This window comes from Daldinia caldariorum (genome assembly GCF_022478825.1).
Source record: "Daldinia caldariorum strain CBS 122874 unplaced genomic scaffold F4812scaffold_11, whole genome shotgun sequence".
In the NCBI taxonomy this organism is placed as follows: Eukaryota; Fungi; Ascomycota; class Sordariomycetes; order Xylariales; family Hypoxylaceae; genus Daldinia; species Daldinia caldariorum.
The window spans coordinates 1067224-1081208 of NW_025953047.1; the positions used below are offsets into that span (position 1 = coordinate 1067224).

The 13985-nt window shown below is 47.4% G+C and overlaps 1 protein-coding gene across 1 annotated transcript; it reads right to left on the reverse strand.

Moving 5' to 3' along the window:
* Positions 1-9522: 9522 nt before the first annotated feature.
* On the reverse strand, positions 9523-11969 carry F4812DRAFT_451791 (fungal-specific transcription factor domain-containing protein; the record flags this gene model as incomplete). Its single annotated transcript, XM_047936264.1, has 3 exons — positions 9523-11674; positions 11732-11855; positions 11921-11969. 3 exons carry the CDS (start codon positions 11967-11969, stop codon positions 9523-9525), a joined length of 2325 nt encoding a protein of 774 aa, XP_047789253.1.
* Positions 11970-13985: the final 2016 nt, after the last annotated feature.

A 13985-nucleotide genomic window follows, 5' to 3' on the forward strand; every position in this document is an offset into this window, starting at 1 on the left:
TTATAAACCCAAATATTCATGTACCTAGTACTAAGTCCTAAACGTTTTTAGGGTAAAAGGTCCAAAAATCCTCATAAAAGGGGAACGGGACACGATACAACTACCTAGTAGTGCATTCCCTCAATGCCCCCCACTCTCCCCTTCTTCCGCCCCCTTTCTTTCTTGGCATTTTCATCACACTCGTCAAGGCTTCTGGTGAGGCTTCCGATATTTGCCACTACGTCTTACTAGGCACGTTCGCGTACCTGCATGGCAATTCGCTATAACTATAGTGTTCGAGGTTAGTGGTCACTCTTCCATAAAGGTTAGACATTCAGCTAGGTAAATAATCAATTGCAAGGCATTAGAGGAGATTGTTTTAGAAAGAGAAAATAGGAGTTGGGAGTATCACTTACTATCGATCCGGAAACGCTGAAGTCCAAGCGATAAGTCTCTCTGGATGTTATGTCTAGTCTCCTCTAGGTCTCCGGCGAAAGAGAGTGCCCGGGACGACCAGAAAACTATAAGGATACAAGGAGTCCCGTCGTCTTCGTCTTCGTCGTACACGACTTCTTTTATCATCCTCGAGTTGGCGCCGAAGCTATTTCTAACGTGTTTTTCCACTTTGAGCCTCTGAGGCGTGTAAAGAATATTTTTGAGTGAAAAGGGCATTATGGCCGGGGAGACTGTTGTTGGCTTGGCGTGGTATAGTAGAATTGAGGGTTATGCATTAATCATTAATTTGGAAACCAATGTATAATGAAGCATAGGGAGTTGGGTCCCTGTATAACTCATATTTAGAAATAAATAGTCTCCTGTTTTCCAAAAATTGTCCATGACGAGGGAGGAAAACCATTACATACCATCAAATGAGTAACAAGTTCTTTTAACTTGAGAAAGGGCATAAATATTTCGTTGTTTCTCAAGGACCTCTAACTAAGATAGCTCTGGGAACTAGAGAAATGCATACATCCCCTTTGTCCTAGATTTTTTATGTTTAACCACTGTCAATCTCTTCACAGAAGCTGGCCTCGTTAGGAAACGGACCCAGTGTTTTTTTTTTCTTTTTCTTAAAAAAAAGTTTATTTACACAATCGGACGCGAATCAGCCATACTAGAACCCTTATGACAAGAGCACCTAGAAACAGTCCAGGATATTACTACGACCACATCAACCCTCGCTAAAGCACATTCAGAATTTCTCTTATACGACAGGGAAAAAGCTAAGGGATAGGAGCAAAATGTGAGAAAGCTAGGTTGAGAATAGACACCCAATTATCCATTAGTCTAGTAAAGGGCAATATTAAGACCGGTAAACTTTTACTGTTTGACTGACGCCGATATATTCGAACTGGGTGGCCCAGGCGTTATTGAATGATACGGTATATAATGTGCATTTGTATATTGATTGATTATACGAACTGTATGGGTTGGGGAGAGGTAACAGGCACCTCTTAATAAAGTGCACCTTCGCTAGAGCATGGTATCGAATGGTGAACGCAAGCAATCTTTGACAGGAGAAAATGCTATCGAACTACGCAATACAATCTTCGATTATCCCCAAATACTCTGGCATCTCCCAGGTTTTACTTTTCTTCCGTCTCTTCCGAATCTGCGCAATCTTCCGAGGTCGCCGGCGGCTTGCCTTGATACTTGGTATCACGCTCCAAAAGGGTCCTCCGACCGTTTGAGTTTTCACGCGATTGTATATCAATGCGGAAGTAATCAAGATGCTTGTGGTTTCTTATCTGAGACTTCATATGCGACAGATCCGAGGATTCCATCATGTAAACCGCAGCTTTGAAGATGACAAGAAGACAAGGAGTACCATCCCCATCCTCTTCATACCTAACCTGGGTTATAGTAGAGAATGCAGAATGCATCTTTAGCAATCTTTTTGATCTTGTACCGGTAACCCTTGTAGAGGAGATTTTTGGCCTGATGTTGCGTAAAGTTTGTTGATTCCATAGATGCGGGATGTGAGACCCAGGTTAGGTTAGCTGTTATGACGATTTGAAGTTTTGTTCCGTATTGACGACGAGCTATGATGCAGCCAGGTTGATTAAGATTGGGGAACCTTTCGTATTTTATGGCGTTTTTTGACAAAATTTATACCTATGTCTTCTGCAATCCTGCAGGCCAGAGACTAAATAAAAGGGGTATATGGAACATGAAACTGGGGTAATTAAGAAAAGATTGTGAATAGAGGTAGATACCAGGTACCTACCAGGTACCTAGGTATATATTGGAATAATGAAGTTATATACGTACGAACTACCTGTCGTCACGCCGTGATAGACTTGTGTCATAGAAATAGCTTTCCTTGAAGCCTCCCTTGAAGCCACATGATTCATTTGTCCGTAGGCTCAAAAATTTGTTTTTTGTTATCTAGTAGGCGCGGCGACTAAACTAGACACTGACTAGTTAAGATACTCCGTTAGATTTCAAACTTCGAGGATTTAAACAGATTACCTCACTGTTTACTATCAAGTAGAGGGTTATGCCCTTGATGGATCTCATACGTAGGAGCCAGCTACCCTTTATATAGAGATTTACCTAACCAGTGAACCTCTATTTTCACGTATCTCAAGAAGTGGCTAATTAATTTATATTCATACTAGCCTAATGCTATCCCAGTCTGCTATAATGTCTGCTAAAGTATCGTACGGACAGTCAGCAGTAAGCAGTCGCAGAAATGAAATAATAACATCCTTCCACTAATCTTCCCACTCATCCCATTCCAGCTTTTCCTTATCCCACTGATATTCAGCGTCGCTTTCGTTTGGCTTTTCATCTGCCGCTATTCCCTCTTCCAGCAGCTCTGCGCCGTCTAATGTAGGGATAAACGGCGGTTTGCCTTTATAATCATTATGTCGGGGTAGAATGACCTTCCGTAAGCCAGGATGCCAACGCGATCCTATAGTGATTGTGAAGTAACGAAGATCCCAGAACTTTTCCATCGCCGCTTTCATAGCAGTTAAGCTAATGTAATTCCGTGTAAAATCCCAATGCCTGAAAATGATAAGGAGAAAAGGATCATCTCCAATCTCCTCGTACTTGATCTTCCATACCGGTCCATATCGTACCTTGCCGAACGCGGCATCGGCAATTGTTTTTACCACGAGACGATAGCCTGTCCAGCGGAGGTTTGCGACCGTATTTGATTTGTGCCTATATGGTTCTCGGCCTGGGGGCGGGAGCGGCTCCCAGTCGAAGAATTCCATTGCTGCCTAGGGGCGGGATTCCTAGTTTTGCTTGGCTTTTGCGATATTTTGAAGGTTTGTTGTGTTTTGGTGGAGAGCTAAGGCAAGGTTGAGGGGATGAAAGCGAGAGGTTTATCGTATTTTCTAGAGCCCTTCGCAGAATTTATATACATGCCTACGAAGTACCTGGGATAGGAAACCGTTGCACGAATTCCAGAGCCCGGATAGAAAGTGCCTACCTAGAGAATAGAAAGTGAACAATGTATGTTGGAAAGATGCTAGTTTCATGGATGCGATATGATTGGTGTCTGTGTAGCTAACCTATAGCACTGACTCGAGTCCTATTGTGAAAGAGTTCAAGACGAGATATCTAAGATAAATAAATACTTTCAGTCTGAGAATTCACCCGCTCTCATAGCGATTTTGGAGTTTTCGCTGAATAGCGAAGTTCTTTCCCTACCTCTCAGTTTTCCACCTTGTAATAGAAAACGAATGTGAGATAGGGGTAAAGTACCTACCTACCTAAGGTACCTGGTATCGCAAGAGGTATTTTACAACATCACAGCTATTTAGACTTCATGGCTAAATGGCGAACTAGTATTATTGATAGTTGAGTCTAGATGGAATCTTGCCAATAACATTCACCATGTATGATTTCGCCATGACTCTCACGTTAGCAAGGTGAATAACTGTCACGGTCAGGAATCAGGAATTTATTCATATAGGTAATATAAGACAGCCCTGCAGCCTGTGTTGCAAGGCCTTGGATGTTCTGGTTCTTTAGAATATTATTGTCGTTAGTAGCCACCTTTTGGTTTCGTGATAATAACCCTCCAAAACAGTGAGTCTTCTTAAGACAGGTATAAACGTATAGAACTGTCCGGAAACCTTGACACGCTATTTGCTGACTCTACCATCATTTCCTAATGCACATGCATTCACTACCAGCATGCTACAAGAATACACAATACTCTGAAGTGGCAGCTCCAGTTTCCTGGTAACATGTTTCTCCTTAACCCAACACTGTCACCACTAAAATAAAACCCACGTGCACTTAGATTGGTTGGTCGCTAATCATGTATTATATTTGATACTAATTCACCTGATCCGCACAAAACAAGTGGAACTCTGCAGAATGAATTCCCCTGAAGAACCATTCAATGGCTCAGGTTAGGACCGAATCCCGGGTTTCACAAGCCGGCGACGTTAGTCTTGTTAATTTTAGAAAGCCGGCGGGCCCTAGCAAGCGCGAGTCCGAATCATTACGATCCCGAGATCCCACCCGGGGGATGTTTCCCAAAGCGGGCAACGCGTCCGTTCCCACTGGAGAGAGGTGGAGGAGTGAATGGGAAAGAAAAGACAGGAGGGAGGAAATTACACTAACGGGCTAGCTTAGGTACCTACACCTATGCAAAGCTCGTGTCCTATTCGTTCTAAGTGGCCTAATACTCGGCCGATACGAGGACGGCAGCAATGCTTCCTCAAGTATTCCGATCCTCCCCCTCTATAAGTGGAATCGTTAAGGTCAGGCGGTCCGGGATCGGCGACGCAGGTACGCGGGACTTGCATTAGGCGATGCGGCAGTCCAGCCTACCAGCCGCCGGCATGGATGCCGATACCATATAAGCACGCCGCCAAGATATTGAGACCACTTGCCAAAGCCCTACAAGTCGATACCTGCAGGCGCAAAGCCGTTGTAACACCAGAAGAGCGACAATTGAAGATATCATGTGCTACGCGACCCAAGAATTATTCAATATGGTCTGATGCGTACATACGGTGGGCTTCGACATGGCCATTAGGTACTTGGGGCTTGCGGTAGGTAGAAGATAACGCTGCCGGAACGCATCCTACATGTGAGACTGTTCCATTGTACATCGGGAGAATTTACAAAAGAGTTACCCTTCGCCGAAATTACCAACGTCACGGGAAGTCCTTATGCATACTCAGAGTCTTCCAATGGCATGATCTTAACCCTTGCGTTATCGCCATGTCATTTCATAGGTTGAGAGGTACAGCGTTATGAAATAGGTGGATGAGTCCCATCGTGGATCGTGGTCCCAGCGAAGGGGATGATTTTCCGAAGGTCCAGGTAGGCCGCAGGATCAGAAGTTTAACGTTGAAGAATTCCTAACACCAACACAACATGTTCTTGGATATCATTCACGCTAACGCCGCGATAGACTTTTACCCATGTCCATCATCACTTGACTGAAAGTTTCTTTAGTTTCGCTGAAACAAAAATGGCTGGGGACAACGTGTTTGCACATCGTATTCGCACATCGAACCGAGATAGAATGCGGCTATGACGAGGGGAGAAATAGTATCCCAAGAAGTTGTTTAGCTGTGGCATGTGTGATAGCCTACAAGCATAGCACTAAAGACGTCTCAAGATGTTAAGATAAGAAAGCTTGTGGAAGTATGAGAAAACAAGGGGTTCCCGCTTTTACCCTTGACACTGCAACTCAACGTTGCAGTAAAACACGGCTCGAATGGCGCGATGATACCTGGCTCAGTTCTTGGCGTCCCAACTTCGAGACCCTACATAGTAAAAACCATCCTATTGCTCCTAGCGCAGGTCCACTTCACCGACTCGACGAATCCCCGGTAAGGTCGCGCAGCATGCTTAACCATCAACGGCTAAGCTGGTGAGGATTGTAGCAGGCCTAGATGTCTACACAAATTCGACAAGAAAACAACTAATAATTGGAGACAGATCCAAAATACTTCCAAATAGGTATAATCACTACACGCTTTAAAGTATTTTCCAACATTTATGAAGTATTTATAAAATATTATCACTTCTTTTCCTCTTATTGCTATCTAAAGTCTAATGCACCATCCTTAATCTTGCCCGTTTCTGTAATTTAAGCGCGGTATCCCTTAGGGTGCTCGTCGAACTTGTGTACCTACCTAAGACAGCACTAGTATGAGGTCCAGAGCTTGTCGAGCTAACTAAAACATTAACAGGGCCTATATAGGTACTTAAGAGCATCACAAGACTATCTAGGTCCCAGTAGCCGCGCTGCAAGCGCGAGGCACAGTTGCGGTAGTCAGGTTAAAGCACGGTAAGCCTCTAACAATTGTCTATGCCACTTCCATGTGTCTTTCTAGTTTGACAGAGACCAAGTACAGAGACCAAGTAGATAGAAAGGGAAACTCAAGCCGAGGAACCTACCATACATATCGCTTCTCCGCGATAGCCCCCAAAAGGTAATGACTAGAAGGTGGCTATATCAAAACATGATAACGAGTTGCTCCCAGATATCACTACAACCATCGACTTGCCATGAAATCACACCAGACACGGCTCTCCTATCCTTTAGCGATTGGCCGTCAACGATATCACCTTGACATAATCCCTGCCGACAACGACGTGAGGTTTCAAAGTGTCCTCTCATTTGTGCCACTCCGATGTGGGTATGAGGGCGTCTTATAGTGTTCTCTAAGTGCTTTGTAAGCTCCGGGTATATGCCAAGACTCGTCGAGACCGACGGTCGTCATAAATTTTGAAGACAGGTCACGTTGTAGAATGCAGACGTGCGTACAATACATAAACATGATGCACGTGTGTGGCGGGGCAGGTGGCGAATCGATCGCAAGCAAGCGTGTAAGTTGAGAAGTGACAGACAGACTGACTTGCTTTGGGTAGACGAGCTCTACTCTTGGCTTAGCGCAGGTCGCCCCTACCGCGGTGACGGACTGTTGGAAAGCCTTGTAGCACCTTAGCACCTTGTCGAGAAGCCCTCATCGAAACGGACACCTGCGGCCGCTCCACCCTGCCCATCGGTCTCTAAAACGTGGCATCATCTCGACTGCCGCTGCAATCTCGCGCGACACAGCAGTCGGTAGATACTTTGATGACAGGAATTGTGTAACGAGGCGGCTTGGTGGAGGTATGGGATAGTGTAGACCCAACTGCCTTGGACGCGCCTTGGACGCATGATAGCGTCTTCGACTAGAACTAGATTGATAGAGGAAAACTGAGGAGGTTGGAAGAGAGGGAAAAGAAGAACATAAGAGAAGTGATAGGGTCATAGATTGACATCCTCGTCGACGATCTACTAGACCCTTACCCCGCATCTCTCATATTCTGGTGATCTTCTCCTTTGCTAGGCTTCCATACCCTATCAAGATATTCCCCAACGAAACAGGACTTGTCTTTGGAGAGGGGCTGTCGTAGATCTACTCATCTAACTTACGTCGGCATTGCTACCAAGTTGCTCTTGATTCATAAAGCGAGCGGTCTTCTGACCAGGAGGGGTAAGAAGATAGCTCTAGCGAGACGACGTTCATCTCCGCAGTCTATCGGTCATTTCTTTTCTCAAATTGAACTCTCTTCAATAACGTTGACCCCAGAATTCCACAACCTTTTTTTTTTTCCTTCTCCTCTCCCCCGCACGGAAACTTCCGTACTGCAACTCAACACTTTAAAACCCCAGATGGGGAATGGTAGGGGGATGGACCAGGGGAGGGTCACCCCTGAAGAAGCGCAGTAGTGGTACTTGGGTAACATCGTAACGCGCAGCATTTCGGGAAGCGTTACCGGGCAGAAGAAGTCTTGGGACTCTGTCAAGGCACCGGTTTCTGGTAGCCCTTGTAACGAAAGCTCATTAACCAGCCCATCTACGGCGGCCCGAAAGTCCATATTGTGCCAGGGTTTGCAGCCCTTTGCCCAGACGGCGCCCAATCACGACGGCATGATCTTCCCCAGTCCCGTTACCTTGACGGCCAACGAGCCGACCGACCAATAGTGTATCTTAAACTGCTTATTAATATTTCTTCCAAGTTTTTACCCTCATGCATGCAAGACATTCGGACTGTTTGTCTCACAAGTCATGACCTTTTGGGGTGGAGAATCGGTTGGGGGCCAACAACAAGCTATTCTGGGAAGCATTCATATCCTGATTCTACCACTGCTAGTGCTGTCATTAGCAAGAATAGGAAAATGCCAAGGAATGGTAGGTACCTACATATGCCGCAAACACTGACGAGAAGTCACCCTTACCCATCATGTTGTCGTTACTCAGCGTCAGCTTGGGTTCTGTAGATTATGCGCTTTTACCTCGTACAAGGCGTTCACTATTAATTCGATATCTTATAGCATTATTAATATCGAAATGACTACCTAAATCACCTAACCTTAGGGGGTAGTCAAGTAGGTATCTATTCATATCGCTACCTTGCATCTAGAAACCTGATAGTTTGCGTAGACTATTCAGGGGTTAGGCTAGCTCCTCTTGCTTCTACCTCATGTTACTTACTACCACTTTAAGTAGTATGATGTACCAAGAAGCCGAGTAACCATGTAAAGTACCTATATGAGGTATGTGTGCAATCTACAAGCACACACAGATAAAGTTTAAGTACATACCTTGGTGGTAAGCATTCACAACATTTACCCCAGATTTTTAAATAATTTTTTCTTTACCTACCGGCTTTCCGTCAGCGGGATCTACTACTTTCGGATCTCAGTTCCTTGGAGGCCTTCGTCGAGATGCCAAGTGCCACTCACTACCTACGTAGGTTAGGTACCTATGTGCGTGATGATGCATGGTAATCCCGATTTAGGATCTTCTATTTCCCCAGAAGACGCTAATGTGAAGCACTTTGCGATTTTCCAGTCACTTCGAGTTATGTATAGGTTGGTATGTAGTGGTTTGATATTTTTCGAACAATAGTAGTATGCATATAGGAGGTAGGTACCTAATACATGTGTAATAGGTTACGAGGTAGGTAAGGAGGTATTGTATGTAAGTCTGTCTCTCTCGTACAAGTTTCATCCATATCATGACAGGTCATCCCTCATCTTAAGAAAAAATTTTCCTTGTTTTCTTTCTTTTTTTTTCTCCCCGTAAAACTTCTACATTACGTAGCAGTGGCCGTAACAGTAGTAGTACCATGTATCCCCAGACTCCCCGTCAGAAAGAACCACGTTGGCCGCCGGCCCGGTGGCCTTCCATTTCCTTCCCACCCCCCCTTTTTTTAACCTTTTGAATTCGTTGTAACCCAACCATGAACGCGTCCAACGTCAAGAGGTGTCATCGCTGAAACATACCTACATGCATGATATGAATGACGATCATGGACCCCTAAAAGAATTGGCAATACCTAGCATAGAAGAAAGAAAAAAAGACTGAGTAGAGAGAAAAGAAGTTATTTTTTGTACTCTTCCATCCCGTAAACAACCAACCAGAAGCGCAGAAAGCCTACCCTAGCCGATTATCGTAATAGTAGTAGCAGTAGTAGTAGCAGTAGGTAGTAGCCGCGTAGCCATGTGTCTCTTGTCCCTCTGTCTCGTAACATAGGAGGTAATTAACCAATCACCGAAAGGGGGTAATCAGTGTACGAATGAAAATGCCGAATTATCCATGCCGTAGGCCCCCAGCTGACCCATCAACCCGCAGCTGCCAGCGGGTGTCACGTCGTGCATGCCGCTGCCGCCGAAGTGCTGCTGGGCCCACTCCATCTCGTCCGGCGCGCCCCAGAGCATGCCGTCCAGGTCCCACAGGCCGTGCTGGTCTAGCATGCCCATCATGCCGCCGAAGCCCTCCGGCTCGAGCCCGATGGGGGACATGTGGATCTCCGAGCCGTCGCTAATCGCGCTCATAATGCCTGCGTGGTCGGTCGCCACTTGCAGCCTCTGCATGGAGCTCTGCTGCTGCTGCTGCTGCCTCAGGAGCGTGGGCTCCAGCTGGCGCGACGCCTCGTACATGCGCCAGACGACCTCGCGCGAGCGGCGGGCGGCCAGCGACCAGTCCTCCATGGCCTCGAGCAGCTCGAGGATGGTCTCAATCTGCTTCTGCCAGTCGGGCACGCGGGGGCTGTCCCACTGCCAGAAGATGGAGACGAGCGGGATCATGGCGGCCTGGTAGAGGAACCAGACGGCGTTCCAGCCGGACATCTGGTTGCGGGACCACTCGCGCGAGATGTCCTCGATGGTCTGCTTGGCCAGGTCTCGGCACGCCTCGATGGCCGCGATGTCGTGCTCGGCGGCGTGCGACGCGCCGCTGCTGGCGAGGTTCAGCAGCACGGGGCGGTGCAGCAGCATGCGCAGGTTCTGGTAGCGCCACTTCATGATGCAGCGCGCGATGTACAGGGGTTCGGCGCAGGGGTCGGTGGTGCGCAGCAGCCAGGGCAGGCTGCTGAACCAGCTGACGAGCTGGCCGTCGAGGTTGCAGCGGTCCTCGGCGCGCAGCAGGGGGGAGATGGCGAGCATGTCCTGGATGGCGGTAGCGATCTTGCAGAACTTGATGTTCTCGATCAGGGGCAGGATGCCAGCGTGCTGGGCCGAGTCTCGAGCGGAGCTCATGCCCGTCTCGGGTGGGCGGATGTTGATGGCAGGGCCCCACCGACCGAACGACGGTCGACCCATGGTGGTAGTGGCCCAGGTGTCGAGGCAGAACAAGCTCCACCATGTGCGTCTCCTAGTCTCCGCGGCTGCAATTTCGTTGCTAGTGCCCGCGGGACCTTGAGCTAAGCTTTCCCGGTGGAGTCCGAGGGCGCTGGCCATTCGGATAGCAGCACCAATGACCGCGTTTGCCATGTTAGGTCGGTTAATGTAATGCAGGTAATATCCTCCTATCAGTGCCAAGGCTTGAACGGTTTCGATGTGGCTGCTGCCGAAAGAGTCCATAGGGAGGTATTCCATGGCTCTGCTGTAGTAGTTCAGGTGGTTGTAGTCGTCTGATTTGAGAGCGGCAATGCATCCCATAGCAAAAACCATGTTGAGAAGTGCGAGCCAGGGGGTGTCGTATCGCTGTCCTTCGAGGTAATCCGCACGGAAAGAAGCTTCATCTAGCATAGGAACAAATACGTGGATTCTCTTGAAGTAGGCGTCGATTAGTGTTTGGCCCTTCCATGACCATGGTACTCGTTGGGGTTCTTTCGGATTCGTAGCTTTTTGTCTCATTACTGGGAGATTGTGGGCCATCTCTACGCTGTTGAGTGGTGGTGTGAGAGAGCTTCGGAGACCCGGCTGGACTTTTATCATTACCATCAGCGCGGCTTTGATGGACGAGGCACCTAGATATGATGCTTGGCGGTCGACCGATAAAGAAAGCGCATTAACATCGTCTGCTTCGACGGGTATAGGGTCTCGCCCTCGGCGTTCCTCGTCCCATTCGATGTCTCGGGATGGTATTTGTTCCAAGCTCGAAAGGCTTTGATCCGATCCGGAAAGAGTAGGCGAGCCAATATCGCCAGGCATAGGCGATGTGTGTAATGGTGGTGAGGGAAGTGCCGCAGCCGCGTCTACTTGTGGTCGGTCAAGGAGGTTAAGTAGTTCCTGGCGAGGTAATGGTAAAAGCGACTGGACTTCATGATTTGGAAAGAGCCGCTTGAGTATTGATCGGCATTCCTCTAGGGATTGCGATAGTGCCTCAAGCGTCTTCCTCGACGGGATCACCCTTTGGCGGTGCTTGTCATAAAAACACCGTTTGGGAGCTCGGCTCGAGAGGCACTGACCACACGGTTGTTGGCCATCACATCGACTAGATCCAATGTTAGTAATGTTTTGTTTACACTGTCATATTATATACGAGGCATACATTTTCCTACGCTTGCACTCGGCGCACGCATGTGGTGTAGTTATACGTTTAGCTGTGCCGTTGCCGTTCGTCTTGGCACTCTCGGTAGAGTCTGTAGACTGTTTCCGAGGAGTAACTCCTTGAACTACTATCAAGTCAGAGAATTGCAAGGATTGTAGAGATGAGACAGTAAAGTGAAAGAAGACTTACAGGTATGAAACATTCCACCTTGAGTAGGAATTGGTATACTCGGTGCCATGTTGGCTCAAGTACCCCTGCCGGAGTCTATGCAAGCAAGTTGAGGGTAAGATATAATAAGGTTATGAGGTGCAACTAAGCTTGACTGAAGTGATGTACGATGATTCAAAAGCACTATAAGTAATCCTGGGGCGATGTGGAGAGCCGTCTTGGGCCCAGGACCGACAACACGGGAGACGATGAAGATTTATATAAGGTATTGCCTTGTAACCCATTTTGACGGGGAGGCGTGGAGAATCTGTAGATGAAAGGCAAGTAAATAGATTGTGTGGAGTAACGCAACCTTGTAAAGGACTCTAAGTTGCTAGTTTGCCCAGGAACCGAGAGGCTATAGCACATCCAGGCATGCCTCCACACCTCCCTACATACGTCCTATAAGATGTGACAGGTCGAGCAGGCTAGATTTACGTACTAAGAGTTAAGGTACCTTAGGTAGGCATGGCGGGCATGGGATGTGCTTTTCGTACCAGAGAACCTTGAGATTTGGATAGGTAGGGAAGCGCGCATCTAGATATCGATGCCGCTCTGTCGAGCAATGATTAACACGTTTGCCACAAGAGTCAACAGCTCTCAACAGCTGATTGGCATATGCTCTGGTGTATCTATACCAGATCTAGGATAGACAAGGGGTAGACATATGATATTTTGCCATGTCAAGTCTAGTATATAGGTAAGGTACTATGTACCTAGGTCCTAGGTAGGTAGCATTGTTCATCTGAGTTAGCCAAGTGAGTACCTAGCATTGTAACGCTCATCAAAGGTCTTCATGCCCTTTGTTAGCCAGCGGTACCTAGCGACTTCAAGGCGATGAGCACTTGAACGAATATAATACTAGGCACCTATAAGATGAGATAGCAGTGCCAGTGTTTCAGCCCTTGGACAGCTGGTCGACCATGCCGGGGCTAGGCTATAGATTGCCGTTCGGCAACTTGAGGTATAATCCGAAAGCCATGTGAGCAGTGACTGACGTGCAGGACATCAGACAGACGTCAGGGGGTCGCGTGAAATAGCCTCCCGCTCCAAGGAGTAGAACTGGGGTAATAAGTTCATGCATTAGGCATAAGGTATTCAATGGGAAACTTCAAACAAGATTTTTTCAAGGGGGTTTTAATAGCGTTACTTAGAAAAGTTACCATTTTTTGACATGTCTTTTTGGCGTCTTGTTTGGATTTGCATGGAGTTATTGGTGTAGATTTAGGGAAGGCCAGGTTCGATTCTCACTGGCGGAAGAGGATTCCCCATGAACATTACACCCCTGGATCCCTGCCCACTTAGCCACGGGGAGCCATCGCTCGAGGGGCGGCCCCGCGATCACTAGGTACTATGTTTCTTAAAGGATTTCGAGTAGGATTAACGGCCAGAATTTGTAGGTACCCGTAACAGGTTACAATGGGAAATTGTGAGCAGGCCTATAAGATCTGCTAATATCTCCTCATAACCGCGAGGTCAATACAATACCATACTATCTTACCAGGCACTTAAGCATCCTCCAAGCCTTTAGGGCAGGGGAGATGCGCGGCAGGGGTCGTCGGCCTTTTTAGCTACATTGAAAAAGGCTTGACCGGCAAACGAGCCGTGCAAACGAAACATGGGTTATAGGTACCTTAGGTACTGACTCAGTTTTTGCCTACTCGAACGATGGGTGTGAGTCGTGAGAGACTTACATACACGGCCCGGGGCTATGATCAGGGAGAAGCCGCTGCAGACCACTCATGACCTCGACTTAATATACAGAACGTAGCAAGCGCCGACTTAGTGTCTCAACGCCAGGCACGTACGGATCCGTATGTGCGTGCACTTCATCAAAAACCCCCCATAATTCGTACCATGAATAGCAATAATGCGTATGAAGCTGTTAGATACTACACGTACAATCGCTAAGTGCTAACCGCCCTCGACTATGTATCCCCAGGTCTTGGAAAGATAAGTAAGCGACTTGTCAACCCGGGAGATCTTTTTGTATCTCTGTCATGCTAGCATTATCGCTGAATACCTAAACTACTAAGTCTTTTCTTTT